This window comes from Acinonyx jubatus, chromosome D1 (genome assembly GCF_027475565.1).
Source record: "Acinonyx jubatus isolate Ajub_Pintada_27869175 chromosome D1, VMU_Ajub_asm_v1.0, whole genome shotgun sequence".
Lineage (NCBI taxonomy): Eukaryota > Metazoa > Chordata > Mammalia > Carnivora > Felidae > Acinonyx > Acinonyx jubatus.
This window is the reverse complement of record NC_069390.1, coordinates 56216446-56231227: the sequence shown is the minus strand read 5'-3', so window position 1 is coordinate 56231227 and position 14782 is coordinate 56216446. Positions and strand designations below refer to the sequence as shown.

The 14782-nt window shown below is 46.2% G+C and overlaps 1 protein-coding gene across 1 annotated transcript; it reads left to right on the top strand.

Annotated features, from left to right (window-relative positions):
- Positions 1-7890: 7890 nt before the first annotated feature.
- On the top strand, positions 7891-14729 carry LOC106977990 (mitochondrial uncoupling protein 2). Its single transcript, XM_015075591.3, has 8 exons — positions 7891-8049; positions 8808-8964; positions 11534-11757; positions 11933-12143; positions 12965-13159; positions 13241-13342; positions 13686-13866; positions 14262-14729. Exons 3-8 carry the CDS (start codon positions 11632-11634, stop codon positions 14374-14376), a joined length of 930 nt encoding a protein of 309 aa, XP_014931077.1. The 5' UTR covers positions 7891-8049; positions 8808-8964; positions 11534-11631; the 3' UTR covers positions 14377-14729.
- Positions 14730-14782: the final 53 nt, after the last annotated feature.

Below are 14782 nucleotides of genomic sequence, written 5' to 3'. Positions count from 1 at the left end.
CAACCCAATTATGGTTTTCTTCTGAACCTCTTACATTGTAAAAGCCTTCCTGATTTGAATTCTACAACTTGAAGCAGAGTTCTACACAAAAATTATAAATTGCTTATTTCCACAGCTTCTCTAATAGATCAACCCATTGGCAATAGTATTGCTTGGCATTTTATTGTTGCTGTTTTTTAATGTTTATTTATTTTTGAGAGAGAGAGAGTGAGCAGGGGAGGGGCAGAGAGAGGGAGACTAAAGATCTGAAGTAGGCTCCATGCTGACAACAGAGAGCCCCATGCAGGACTTGGAACTCACAAATCCATGAACCGTGAGATCATGACCTGAACCAAAGTCAGACGCTTAACTGACTGTGCCATCCAGGTGCCCCCTGCTCAGCATTTTAGATGCATTATCTAGAAGTCACCACCCAGAAGTCAGATACCCATTTCTTTTACCGTCCAAAAGCATAAGACTTCAAAAACTATCATAGAGATTTCATGGTTATTATTTTTTTAAGTTTATTTCTTTATTTTGAGAGAAGGAGAGAGAGGGAGCATGCGCGAGCAAGTTGGGGAAGGGCAGAGAGAAGGGAGAGACAGAGAATCTCAAGCAGGCTCCACAATGTCAGTGTGGGGTCCCACGTGGAACTCTAACTCACAAAACCGTGAGATCATGACTTGAGCCAAAACCAAGAGTCAGACACTAAACTGACTGAGCCACCCAGGCACCCCATATTTCATGGTTATTATTAAACATTAATAATGCCTTGGAGTCCTAATCCTGAAATAATTCCTACTTTAGATATGCTCATAATGGGAGCTCATAATGGGATGGGAGAAATCTTTCCCATTTGATGAAACAACTACAAGGAGGGTCATGAGTCATGTTAATATGATTGTCTATAAAGCACTGCAAATGTTAAGGGACAAAATGGGTTTGCAGGGATTTTTGTGGTTATGTTACCATGTTGTATGCTTCTAAACAATTTACAAACGGAAGACTTGGTGATGTTTCTGAGAAGAAAGGAGAACCTGATTTCACTTCCGGCTCAGAGCAAATGAAAGTAGAGAACGATTTGAAATGGTCACTGAGGAAGCAACTACAGATTGAACAACAAAACAGAACTCTGATGTTGCCACAACAGAAGCCCACTGGTTTCTTCTTGATCTGTGCTTTGAAATTCCTGTTTAGCTCTGAATTAATGAGAAAGTTTATAGGAAAACTGCCACACACAAACTTTGCAGAAAAGAAAGCTGTCAAAACAAACAAACAAAAAAACCCCTCCATTCTGGTACAAAACTATGTCTACGTGTCCTTAACTTTTCATTCATTCTAGGAAGGAGCTTTAACACTGGATATTCACACTGAAGCCACTTTTTCAAGTTTGCTTTACCATCTTAGGTTGGTATGGAAGTCTCATTTCCTGCAAATAATGCAATATTTAGAGACGGCATCTTATCAGAAAAGAATAGACAGTCACCTTCCTCAATTCATTTGCAATAATTTTATAACAACAACATTTGTTATTCACACTTGGTGTCTTTTTCTTTCTTAAAGTGTGCTTTATAGTGCCAGTCACTAAAAAGCATCCTGCTGGTGAGGTATAACTTATACTTAAATGGTGTTCAAAGTGTTTTGTGGTGTAGTTTGGGAAACATTTGATAGTGTTTGGAATCTTGCTCATTATAGCACATCCTAATGCAACAAAGAGCTACTTCGAAAAAAATTTTTTTGACCCCTAATTTTTTAACAAAGAGCTTTTTAGCAATCAGCACTGTATTTTTTCATCTTGAATCAATCTGCATTTCATTTTATAAATCTAACGATAAACTTTACAGGCTTTATGATGACTGTTGACATTTATAAGCAGTCACCATGAATACCGTAATGGTGATTTTATGTGTCAGTTTATCAAACATAAATCTGGTTTAATTTTATATGTAACAAAATATATAACAAAACCTATGCTTTTGGGGATAATGGGAAAGAGATTTATCTCTTCCGATGAAAAGACTTCTTGATATTTAGAGTAAAAAGAGTATAAAACAATAAATATCCAGTACTGAGAAATTTGATGAGGCATTAAGAATTCCTGTGGATATCTATAAATTATGTGTATCAATTGAACATTGTGGAAGGTATACAAATCAGCAAGTTATGTATAATTTAGCCCTGTTTTATAAGATCTTAACTCAGACTATAAAGATTCACTGACATCTCATGAGAAGTTTTGGAAAACATTTTTTTTAACCCATTTAGAATTCATTCAAAGTGCATCAAGCAGCACTTTAAAGGGTGTTAACATGGTCCAATTTGCATTTTGTTTGTTTTGTTTTTTTCTTTTTTTTTTTGTATCAGCATTATTGAAATATAATTAACATACCATACAATTCACTCATTTAAAGGGTAAGTCAACAGTTTTTTAGTATATTCAGAGTTGTGCAACCATCACCACAACCAATTTTAGAACATTTTCATCATCCCAAAACAACCACCCTCTCCTTACCCTTTACCTGTCATGCCCCAATGCCCTCCATCCCTCCTAGCTCTATTTTCTGCCTCTATAGAGTCGTCTATTCTGACATTTCATACAAGTGGAAGCATACAATATGTGGTCTTTTGTGACAGGCTTGACTTAGCAAAATGTTTTCAAGGTTCATCCTTGTTGTAGCATGTATCAGTACTTCATTCCTTTTTATTGCTGACTCAACATGCATCTTTTAACTCTTAACAGTGTTTTTCTAATTCAACATTTAAAATACAGGGTTTGCTGGGGGACCTGAGTGGCTCAGTTGGTTAAGCAACCAGCTCTTGGTTTCTGCTCAGGTCATGATCTCACAGTTCGTGGAATTGAGCTCTGAGCTGGACTCCACACTGACAGCATGGACCCTGCTTGGGATTCTTTCTCTCCCACTGTCTCTGTCCCTCCCCAACACTCTCTCTCAAAATAAATAAATAAACTTAAAAAAGACAACAACAAAAAAATCTTTAATGAATCTTCACTGGCAAGTAACAAACCCTATATATTTTTTTAAGTTTATTTATTTATTTTGAGAGAGTGTGTTGGGGAGGAGCAGAGACAGTGCACACACGCGTGCATGTGCACACACACAAGCAGGGGAGGGGCAGAGAGAGAAAGGGAGAGAGAGAATCCCCAGCAGGCTCCATGCTCAGCACAGGTACTGAGGCAGGCAGGAGCATGACCTGAGCTGAAGTCTGACACTCAACCAACTGAGCCATCCAGGTACCCCTTGATTTTTCTAAAATATGCAATCAGGGGCACCTGGCTGGCTCAGTTGGTGGAACATTTGACTCTTGATCTTGGGGTTGTGAGTTCAAGCACCAAGTTGGGTGTAGAGATTACATAAAAATAAAATCTTTTTAAAAATGCAATCAGGGGAGGAGCGCCTGGGTGGCTCAGTTGGTTAAGTGTCTGACTTCAGCTCAGGTCATGATCTCGCGGTTCGTGAATTCAAGCCCCGCGTCAGCTGTGCTGACAGCTCAGCGCCTGGAGCCTGCTTTGAATTCTGTGTCTCCCTCTCTCTCTGCCCCTCCCCTCCCTACTCATGCTCTGTCTCTCTCTGTCTCAAAAATGAATAAAACATTTAAAAAAATGTTTAAAAAATGCAATCAGGAGAGCCTAGGTGGCTCAGTCAGTTAAGCATCTAGCTCTTGGTTTTGGCTCAGGTCATGATCTTATGGTTTCGTGAGTTCAATCCCCACATCAGGCTCCATCCTGACAGGGCAGAGTCTGCTTGAGATTTTCTGTCTCCCTCTCTCTCTCTGCCCCTCCCCCACTTGCGTTGCCTCTCTCTCTCAAAAATAAACTTAAAAAAATTAAAAATAAAAATTTTTAAAAATGCAATCAATAAAATCCCTAGGAATAAATCTAACCAAAGGGGTGAAAAATCTATACACTGAAAACTACAGAAAGCTTATGAATGAAATTGAAAAAGACACAAAACAATGGGAAAATATCCCATGCTCCTGGAGAGGAAGAACAAATATTATTAAAATGTCAATACTACCCAAAGCAATCTACATATTCAATGCCATACCTGTCAAAATAACACCAGCATTCTTCACAGAGCTAGAACAAGCAATCCTAAAATTTGTATGGAACCACAAAAGACCCCAAATAGCCAAAGTAATCTTGACAAAGAAAACCAAAGCAGGAGGCATCACAATCCCGGACTTCAAGCTGTATTACAAAGTTGTAATCATCAAGACAGTATGGTACTGGCACAAAAACAGACACTCAGATCAATGGAACAGAATAGAGAACCCAGAAATGAACCCACAAACGTATGGCCAACTAATCTTTGACAAAGCAGGAAAGAATACTCAATAGAATAAAAACAGTCTCTTCAGCAAGTGGTGCTAGGAAAACTGGACAGTGACAGAAAAATGAATCTGGATCATTTTCTCACACCATACACAAAAATAAACTCAAAATGGATGAAAGACCTAAACGTAAGACAGGAAGCCATCAAAATCCTAGAGAAGAAAACAGGCAAAAAAATCTCTTTGACTTCAGCCACATCAACTTTTTATTCAACACGTCTCTGAAGGCAAGAGAAACAAAAGCAAAAATGAACTATTGGGACCTTGTCAAAATAAAAAGCTTCTGCACGGCAAAGGAAACAATCAGCAAAACTAAAAGGCAACCAACGGAATGGGAGAAGATATTTGCAAATGACATACCAGATAAAGGGTTAGTATCCAAAATCTATAGAGAATTTATCAAACTCAACACCCAAAAACCAAATAATCCAGTGAAAAAATGGGCAAAAAACATGAATAGACACTTCTCCAAAGAAGACATCCAGATGGCCAACCGACACATGAAAAATGCTCAACATCACTCATCAGGGAAATACAAATCAAAACCACAATGAGATACCACCTCACACCTGTCAGAATGAATAACATTAACAACTCAGGCAACAACAGATGTTGGCAAGGATGCGGAGAAAGAGGATCTCTTTTGCACTGCTGGTGGGAATGCAAACTGGTGCAGCCACTCTGGAAAACAGTATGGAGGTTCTTCAAAAAATTAAAAATAGAACTACCCTACAACCCAGCAATTGCACTACTAGTTATCTATCTAAGGGATACAGGTATACCATTTTGAAGGGGCACATGCACCCCAATGTTTATAGCAGCACTATCAACAACAGCCAAAGTATGGAAAGAGCCCAAATGTCCATTGGTGGATGAATGGATAAAGAAGATGTGGTATATATATACAATGGAGTATTACTTGGCAATCAAAAAGAATGAAATCTTGCCATTTGCAACTATGTGGATGGAACTAGAGGGTACTATGCTAAGTGAAATTAATCAGAGAAGACAAATATATGACTTCACTCGTATGAGGACTTTAAGAGACAAAACAGATGAACATAAGGGAAGAGAAGCAAAAAGAATATAAAAACAGGGAGGGGGACAAAACATAAGAGACTCTTAAATATAGAGAACAGAGGGTTGCTGGAGGGGTTGTGGGAGAGGGGTGAGCTAAATGGGTAAGGGGCATTAAGGAATCTACTGAAATCATTGTTGCACTATATGCTAACTTGGATGTAAATTTAAAAATAAATTAATAAATAAAATAACTAAGTTTTAAAAAAATGCAACCAGATAATTTTGTGTTTATTTGGGGGTGGGGGGGGTAACATAGCCAACCTACCCAATATTTTAAAATTACCAGAGACATTTGAAATGTTTAATATTTCCTCATGTTGGCTTAATTATTTGATGTTTTCAATTCTCTTTGGCATTCTTGTGTCTTTTCCATTTTCAGTGTTTCAGTTTGTATTTAAAATGTTAAAGTTTCAAAACTGTAAATACAGTGGATTGTTTTCTGGTATGATATCAACATTATAAACCTTGTCAATTTGATTATTGGCACATACGTTTACAAATAAACTGCAGTATGTATGTATTTAATGAAATAGATGTGAAACAAGTTTTTTAAATGCACTTACCTGTATGCATACATTCTCTAATCTGTCTACAGGACATCTTATGACTTGGACAAGCTGCTTGCTAAAAGTCCACAGATATAGTGTCAGTAGCATTGCTCTCATCTGCTTGGCTCCATCCGAAATAAAAGAGAATTGGCGGGGGGGAGGGGGGGGTCGTTTATTTTTGTTTTCAAACTCTTGTGTTAAGAGAATTTAACAGGATTTCTTCTTAAGAAATTCATGCTGGGTCCTGGTAATCTCTACTTCTTTTTTTAAAGGTTCACACATCATCTTTTTACCAGCCCTTGAATTTTGCAAGGGATAAACAAACATCTCACGGGTATATAGTCTTTGGTCAATTCTTCCTTGTTTTGGCAATCAGGGTGGTGCTTTCATTTTGAGGCCATTAGTTCCATCTTGTTCTTTCTGCCTTCTCAAGTTCAGCAGTTTCACCACCAGTCACAGAGCAATCTGGGAATCATTTCATCACAGCAAGACACAGAAGCTTGTGGAAAAGCCAGAGCAGCTAGTGGATGGGAGATTCCACAGTGCCAGAAATAATTCTCCAGCTTGACTTCTCAGTTTCCACTTTTCTTCTGCTTCTGCCAAGACCACGTGTTCAGTGTTTTTCTTTCCTGCTATAATTATCCAGTCCCATGCCAGTTATTTTCAGCTGACATTTCTTGTGGACAATTCAGAAAACAAACACATTGGAGGCTGATAAACCAGGATTTAAATCGCAGCTCACCACTTCCCAGCTGTGTGACATTACGCAGGTGATTTCACTTCTTTGGGACTCTGTTTCCTCTTAAAACTGAGGTTAATATCAGCCTCACAAGATTATATTAAGTATTCACACTGAATGTGAACACAGTAATTGCAGTCACCAAATGTTCATCTCCTCTGATCCTCCCATTTACACTTTTTCAGACATTTTCAACAGCAGCCCAAACAGAATGCACACAGCCTACTATATGCAGGCCCTTGATGTTGTGACACTAAAAACACAGGAAAGAGCTTCCTGCTCTCTAGAAGTTTACAATCTAGTCAGAGAGACGTCTTCCTCTACTTCGATTAATCCATTCAATGGTGCTGGGAGGCCAACAAGGACAAAAACATAGAAGAAAGGGCGAAGCCAAGGGTGAACACGAGTCCTACTCCCCAAACGTTCTATTTGTCCCAGCCACAGGACACAATTACTGGTTTTTTGCGTGTCTGTCTCCCCATCAGGACTGCCAGCCAACTGAAGGGGACCCAGGTTCAGCTCATCTGTTACTTTCTCATCGCCAGGTTGAGCGCACAGCAGGCCCGGGCCCTGTTCCGCCTTCTCACTCGTGGGGCGCCGACCCGCGCACCCAGGTGTATATGGGCGCGGGAGCGTCACGCTGGGTGCCTCCTTCCCGCCCAGATCGGAAGTCCCCTGGATCCCCTGGGCAAGGCCAGAGTGCCGCGGGGGTACGCCGGAAGCCCAGCGGCGCCTCGCGGCTGTTGGCGGTTAGCCGCCACCTGCCGCTCCACCTCGGATTGGCTCCTTCCTCCGGCAACGCGGCGGCTTTAACCAATCTCCAGCGGCCGCGAGGCCCCGCCCCGCGGAGGACTCAGGAGGCTGGGGTTCTGTTTGCGGAGTCAGGGGTTGCAGAGCCCGTAAAGGGGGGAGTACGCTCTCATCCGAGTTTCTGGATTGTATTAGAAAGAGCCCTAGCGGGATACAGGGGGAGCAGAGGCGTGTGTGACCCTGGGCTGCTTCTGCTTCTTTCCGGGCGTCCGCCTTGCCATTCTCACCAAGAGGTTGGCGGAACGGGAATGTGTGACGAGACGCGATGGACGCGGGGATCCGCCCGCACGGAAATGGGAGTGGAGGAAGGCGCGCACAGAACTTTTCGCTGGACGGCCCTTGCCGAAAGGCGGTAACTAGAGGCCCCGCCCAGCCCCGCAGGCCCCGCCCCCGAGACCTAAAGCGCGGCAGCCTCCAGCGACCCCATTGTAAACTCGCCGGACACGTTTTCGGCTTGAGTACTGTCCTTGCTCTCTCCACGCGCCCTCCGCCCGCCGACAGACAACAGAGTTGCCAGCACGCTCTTGTTCTCCCTTCGGCCGGGTGAGCCCGGGCCCCGCCCGCCCTAGCCTTGAGCCCGCTAAACCTGCGGCACTCCCGCCACCCCGGCAGCGAGGACCCGCGCCCTTCCTTCTAATTTCTCTCTTCTTCTCCCAGCCTATCTTGAATTTTTCTTCTCTGTCCTCTTTTTCCTTTTCTTTCACTCTTTTTCTCTCCCCTTTTGTTTACCTCTCACCTTCAATTGGCTCAATAATTTAAGCCTCCACCCTTCTACTCTCTCCCCTCGCCCAGGATGCCCAGCCCTGCTTTTGGGTGGGGGCCTTCGGCGCGACTGCGACGACCAGAATGACTTGCCATCCCCCAGGCTGAGACCGAGTTTTGAGCAGGGCCCGTTCCCAGCCCCTGTAACCTCCTCACAGCTCGCGGCTGGGTGCTAGTCGATTCTCGGCTAGACTCTGACCTATCATGACCGCCTAACAACACTCCCACTCACCAGAATCTGCTGACTGCGTTGGGAGGCTGCTTCTTCAGAGTACAGAGTGCCTCTAAAGCAGAAATCTGGAAGAGAGTCAATGTGTCTACTAAGAGAGCAGACCGGGGAGGGGGGATTCCTGGGTTCATTTCCCCCCTCCAGTGTGTGTACTTAATTAGTCCCCAGCTACCCTGGGTGAAATAGACCCTATTCCTCCCCACCTCCACCCTGAAGGACTGGGCTTGTGTGCCTTGGGCCCTTTTCTAGCTGGAGTGTGATCCTTAAAGGCATATTTCCTTTCTAAACTCCTCTTTCCCCTCATCCACAGGACACATAGTATGACTATTAGGTGTTTCGTCTCCCAGCCATTTTCTATGGAAAACCAAGGGGATCGGGCCATGATAGCCACTGGCAGCTTTGAAGAATGGGATGCCTTTAGAGAAGCTTGATCTTGGAGGCCTCAGCGTGAGACCTTACAAAGCCAGGTAAGAATCCACTCTAAGGGAAGGGTCTTCTGTTGCCTACTAGTGCTTTGGCCTGGGGGTGGGGGTCAGTGGGACATTAGCAAAAATAACTACCACCACCCCAGTGAAGTTGCTCTTCAGAATTCACAAAACACTTTCCTTTATCCCTGGTCTCATTCTATCCTTTAAGCTGATCTTGACTAGGCAGGGATGGTGGTCCCCATATTTACAAAGGAAGAAATTGAAGCCTAGATGGGACAGTGATTAGTCCTTGGTCATCCTGGGGGTCAGCAGCAGAGCTAGGACAAATTCCTGAGGCCTGAGTTTTATTTTCTCTTCTTAGTGGGGCCTTTAGCACAAGTGGCCATAGCCCCCATACTCAACCTCTAAAAGACCTGACAAACCCAAAGCAACATTCAAAATGGCAACTGAGCCTCTGTGCATTTGTCTTTGAGATGGACAGAGGCTAGGCCTTATTCTCTGGCCTTCACAACACTGTGACCCAGCTCAAGGTCAGGACACGATAGACTCACTTTTCAGGTCTCTGATGCCCAGAGAAGGGACATTCTTTGCCTGAACCTTCTCAGAACTATCAAATTGGCATGAGAGTGGGGCGCCTGGGTGGCTCAGTCATTTAAGCGTCCGACTTCAGCTCAGGTCTTGACCTCATGGTTTTGTGGGCTTGAGCTGTGCTGACAGCTCAGAGCCTGGAGCCTGCTTCGGATTCTGTGTTTCCCTTTCACTGTCACTCCCCCACTCATGCTCTGTCTCTCAAAAATAAATAATTAAAAAAAAAAAAGCTAAAAATTTAAGTTTTTTTTTTTTTTAATTGGCATGAGAGAACTTGGGTGTTAGACTTTCTTGTTAAAAGCCCTGCCTGTGCCGGGGGCTGAGAAAACAGCAGGAGAGAAATGTTCTGGACACCAGTTCAGAGCAAATCTAATAAGCTTTGGAGGCTGTAGCTGTGGCTCTTACCAAGTTCCCTCATCTGTAACATGGAAATAAGGCAGCCACCTCACAGGGCAGCTCTGAAGAGTAAATGAGCTAATAGAGTGCCCCGGGCAGTGGGATGGGGAATGTATCCAACAAGTTCTGGGGGATAGATAGATATGTCAGAACAGGGAAGCTGGGGAGTCTGGAGCTCCTTCATCAACCCGCTCTGCCATGTGAGTACCAATCTTCACTGAGCCTCATGTGGGCCAGACTCCAGGGAAACTCCAATAAGGCCAGGACCTGGCCTATAGTAGATCCGGATGCAACTGAGTGGTGAGTAGCCTCTGGATTTCCCTGTTGGTCCCAGACGCCTGGAGTAGAGAAGCTCAGGAGGAAGAAGCTGTGAACTGTTTGTTTCCATGGGTCTTTGTGTTCACAACTGACTCCAACCACATCCTCCCTCTGCTGGCCAGCATTTTCCTTATGGCCCCAGCGACATGGGCGACCAATCAGGCTAGGCTCAGAGCAGCTGCTCCTGGTGAAGTGAAGTGAGAGAAGTGAGCTCAGGGGAGAGAGAAGCAGGTCACCTCCCCCACTGGGGTGTTGGGCTCACTTCCTCCCCGGGGAAGGGCAGCAGAGGCCGCAGAGAAGGGTGTTGTTCAACTCTGAGAACAAAATGGAGCTTTTGGTTTCCTGTGTCTTTGTAGCTCTGATCTGCACCTCCCTATCCCTGCCCCTCCTGTGGTGAAGATGTGGATCCCCTTTGTTGAAGGAGAAGAAACTGGCTAGAGAGGGAGACTGTTTTCCCTGGGTCACACAATAGGCCAGGGGGGGGGAGTCCAGTGTCTTATGTACCTACTTTCAGCCCTGAGAGTTGTCCAGGATCCCTCAAGGCCCAGCTAAATATTACCTCTCTCCTGATGGAGTTAGTTGTTCCCTCTGCATTTTGAGAGTATGTCCTGCAAGCCCCAAATGTAGCTTGAATCACCTGCCCATCCCCTGTGCCAGACAGTAAGCCCCATCTAGGGTTGATATTGTCTCCTGCATCTCAGTGAGCCAGTGCCCAGCAAAGCAGTCTTGTTGAAAGAATGACTCTAGAGAGCCCAAGTTGTGTGGGGCTGAGGAGGAGAATTAGAGTGGGCTGAGAAGGGACTGAACTGGTCTTCTCCATTCCTTTTCTTCTAGACTTAGATAATTTGAGACCCATAGGAACCTCTCCTACTTAAGAAATCCAGGGCATAAGCCTATGAGCCTGTGCCTTTCAGATCTTGGTCTGACTGAAACCTCTTCCCCACTTCTGCCTGTCCTTCAGACAGATCTGCAGAAGTAGGCATGCCGGTATCATCAGTGAAATCTCTGCACCCAGCAGACAAAAGGATGAGTCAGTGCCAGTTTGTCAGCACTAAGATAGCCCTGATCCAGACTCTTCCTATAGTAAAAGGGAGAGGGCTCTTCACAAAATGTGTTCTCCTCAGGCAGGAATTGCTTCTCTAGCCCCTACTTGAGTACCTCCAGAGCTCACTCCTGTTTTCCTTCATGAGGTTGCTCTGGTTCTTGCTTAGGGAAGTGGTGCTGTCAGGGAAGGTGGGGGTGGGGTGGTAAGCAGGGAGGGACTGTGCATGCTGCTGCTAATGGGGCTTCTCTCTCCTTGGCTTAGATTCCGGCAGAGTTCCTCTATCTCGTCTTGTTGCTGACCGAAGGTGCCCCCTTCTCCATCTTTCTCCATCTCCTGGGAGAGAGGAGGAAATCAGCATTATGGTTGGGTTCAAGGCTACAGATGTACCCCCTACTGCCACTGTGAAGTTCCTGGGGGCTGGCACAGCTGCCTGCATTGCAGATCTCATCACCTTTCCTCTGGACACCGCTAAAGTCCGGCTGCAGGTGAGGGCAGAAAGCCTGCGGTTCCCAATGTTGTCTAGTCTACTCTGCCCCAAGATATAGACTCCTTAAGGGCCAGTGGGGTGTTTGGGACTGTGTAAACTTTGGAGCATAGGGATGGCAGGAGATGGGGAGGGCAACCTGCCAACCCCTATAACCACCCATCTTGGCCTTGCAGATCCAAGGAGAAAGGCAGGGACCAGCGCGGGCCGTAGCCAGCGCCCAGTACCGTGGCGTGCTGGGCACCATCCTGACCATGGTGCGCACCGAGGGCCCCCGCAGCCTCTACAATGGGCTGGTCGCTGGCCTGCAGCGCCAGATGAGCTTTGCTTCTGTCCGCATCGGCCTCTACGACTCTGTCAAGCAGTTCTACACCAAGGGTTCTGAGCGTGAGTGTGGAGCTGGGCCATGGGCCCCTTGACCTTTTCTCCTTGGTGATGACCAGTCCAATCAAATCATCCTTGATTGATGATTTGCTACATAGCTTCTTTAGGCTCTAAGACCCCTAGGAGGATCAGAGGAACTGAGAACTGGAAGGCACCTTGATTCTCCTAATGATTCTTGAGCACCTGGGCTGTGCCAGGTTCTGTGCAGGGCATCATCCCATGACAGTCCCCACCACTACTCTGAGAGTAGGTGGTATCATCCCCATGTTAGAGATGAAGAGACTGAGCCTTGCTGGGTGGAAAGTACTTGGCCAAGAGCACACAATGAGGAGCCAGAAAACACACCCAGGACTTTTGCTTCCAAAGCTAGCACTCTTCCATTTTACCTCCTCGCATGCTATGCCCACCTCCTTTTTACATATGTGAAAACTGAGAACCCAGATCAAAAGGTTAACTTTTCCTGAGATAACATGGCAAGGAGAAATAGATCTGGCATGCGAACCCAAGTCTTATGAATCTAAGGCCTTGGAAGGCCACTTCTCTCTGAGCCTTGGGTTTTCACTTGTCAGGTGGAAATGATTGTGACTTACCCTGTTGAGCTAGGTCTCATTTTGTCCCACTCCTTGCTATGTCCCATTGCGTAGCAAGTAGTAGACATTCAAGGTGTTATTTTGTTTGATGCAAGGAGTTTTTAGAGCAAGAGCTTATCTGAATCCTATTCCCAAAAGTCAAGAGATTACAGTGATGAGGTGATTTTTAGTGAAGAGAGGTGGAAAATTAGTACAATCCCAGCTGGGCACTGACCCCCCATGTTTCTTCCACAGATGCCGGCATCGGGAGCCGCCTCCTGGCAGGCAGCACCACAGGGGCCTTGGCTGTGGCTGTGGCCCAGCCCACAGATGTAGTAAAGGTCCGATTCCAAGCTCAGGCCCGGGCTGGAAGTGGCCGGAGATACCAAAGCACTGTCGATGCCTACAAGACCATTGCCCGAGAGGAAGGGTTCCGGGGACTCTGGAAAGGTGTGTACCAGGTGTTTCTTCTTCCCTATCTTCCTCCTCTTCTAATGTCTGGTGTCACATCAGTATTTTTTCCTCCTGTAGGGACCTCTCCCAATGTTGCTCGTAATGCCATTGTCAACTGTGCTGAGCTGGTGACCTACGATCTCATCAAGGACGCCCTCCTGAAAGCCAACCTCATGACAGGTGAGTTAGTATAAATGGTTCTGGGTCTTGCCCTTCCCCCAACCTAGGATCAGATGTGAGGGTCTGGTTGCCTGAGTCTCACATCTTTTCATCTTCCTTCCCCTATGCTTGTGGAGTGAGTTTAGATTTACCATAGTGAAGCCAGCTGGGATGAAACTCCCACTGCACACTGAGGTACTGAGGCTAGACTCTAGGCTAAATGACTTTTAGGTCATCAGGACAGATCCCCACTGGCATCTCTTTCTCTAAAACCAGAAAACCCCTAAGTTAGTTTGATAATCTCTTCCCTTCTGGAATGATGAGGTAAGGAGTCCTGACTGCCTCTCCTGCTCCTCCTTGGCAGATGACCTCCCTTGCCACTTCACTTCCGCCTTTGGGGCAGGCTTCTGCACCACTGTCATCGCCTCCCCTGTCGATGTGGTCAAGACGAGATACATGAACTCTGCCCCGGGCCAGTACAGCAGCGCTGGCCACTGTGCCCTTACCATGCTCCACAAGGAGGGTCCCCGAGCCTTCTACAAAGGGTGAGCCTCTGATCCACCCCACCCAGTCCCGAGCCTCCTAGCTATCCATACCTACACACAGGTGGGAAAGAACCACCTGGAACTGACTAGCAACCAGGTGTCAAACTATTCTGATCCTGGTGTTAGTATTTCACTGGCATTCCCTCATGCTCTTAACTAGTTCCTCCCAGAGTTGTCATTCCTACCTTATGGGTATTAAAATGGAGACTCACAGAAGATTCTTGCTCAGAGCCGCATGGCTGTGGGGCTCTGTTCACCCTGGGCCCTCACAACCTCCTTTGGGACAGAGCAACTAGGTTGGATTGGATACCATGGCCCACTGGGGTGAGTGGGAGGTGAAGTGCCCTCAGGAGTTGCCAAGGTGCCCCCTGTGACCTGTGTTTTCTGCCTTCTAGGTTCATGCCCTCCTTTCTCCGTTTGGGTTCCTGGAACGTGGTGATGTTTGTCACCTATGAGCAGCTCAAACGGGCTCTCATGGCAGCCTGCACTTCCCAGGAGGCTCCCTTTTGAGCGTCTCCTGCTGCTGACCCAACCACCTCCGGCTTTGGCTTTGGCTTTGGCTTTGGCTCTGGCTCTGGCTCCAGCTCCAGCCAAGCCCTGCTTCCCTTCCCTCTCTCCTCACCCCTTCCTTCCACTCCCTTTCCCACCACCTCCCTCTCCTGTCCCCACATTCTTACCCCTTCTCCCCTACCCCATCTCCCCGTTGCCTCCCAGTCCTAGTAGAGTTGACCCCAGTTGACACTGTGGGAGGCCTGGAACTAGCCAGGATCCCAAGCCTTCAATCCCTTGAAAAGCTAAGCCCAACTCTTTGTTCTGCCCCTAGTCCCAGCCAGCATGTCCCCCATAAAACAGGTTCAACCTTGTGTCTCCTCCTTCTCTCATAGCTGTTACCAGAGGTCTTGGTTCAGTGGGCCCT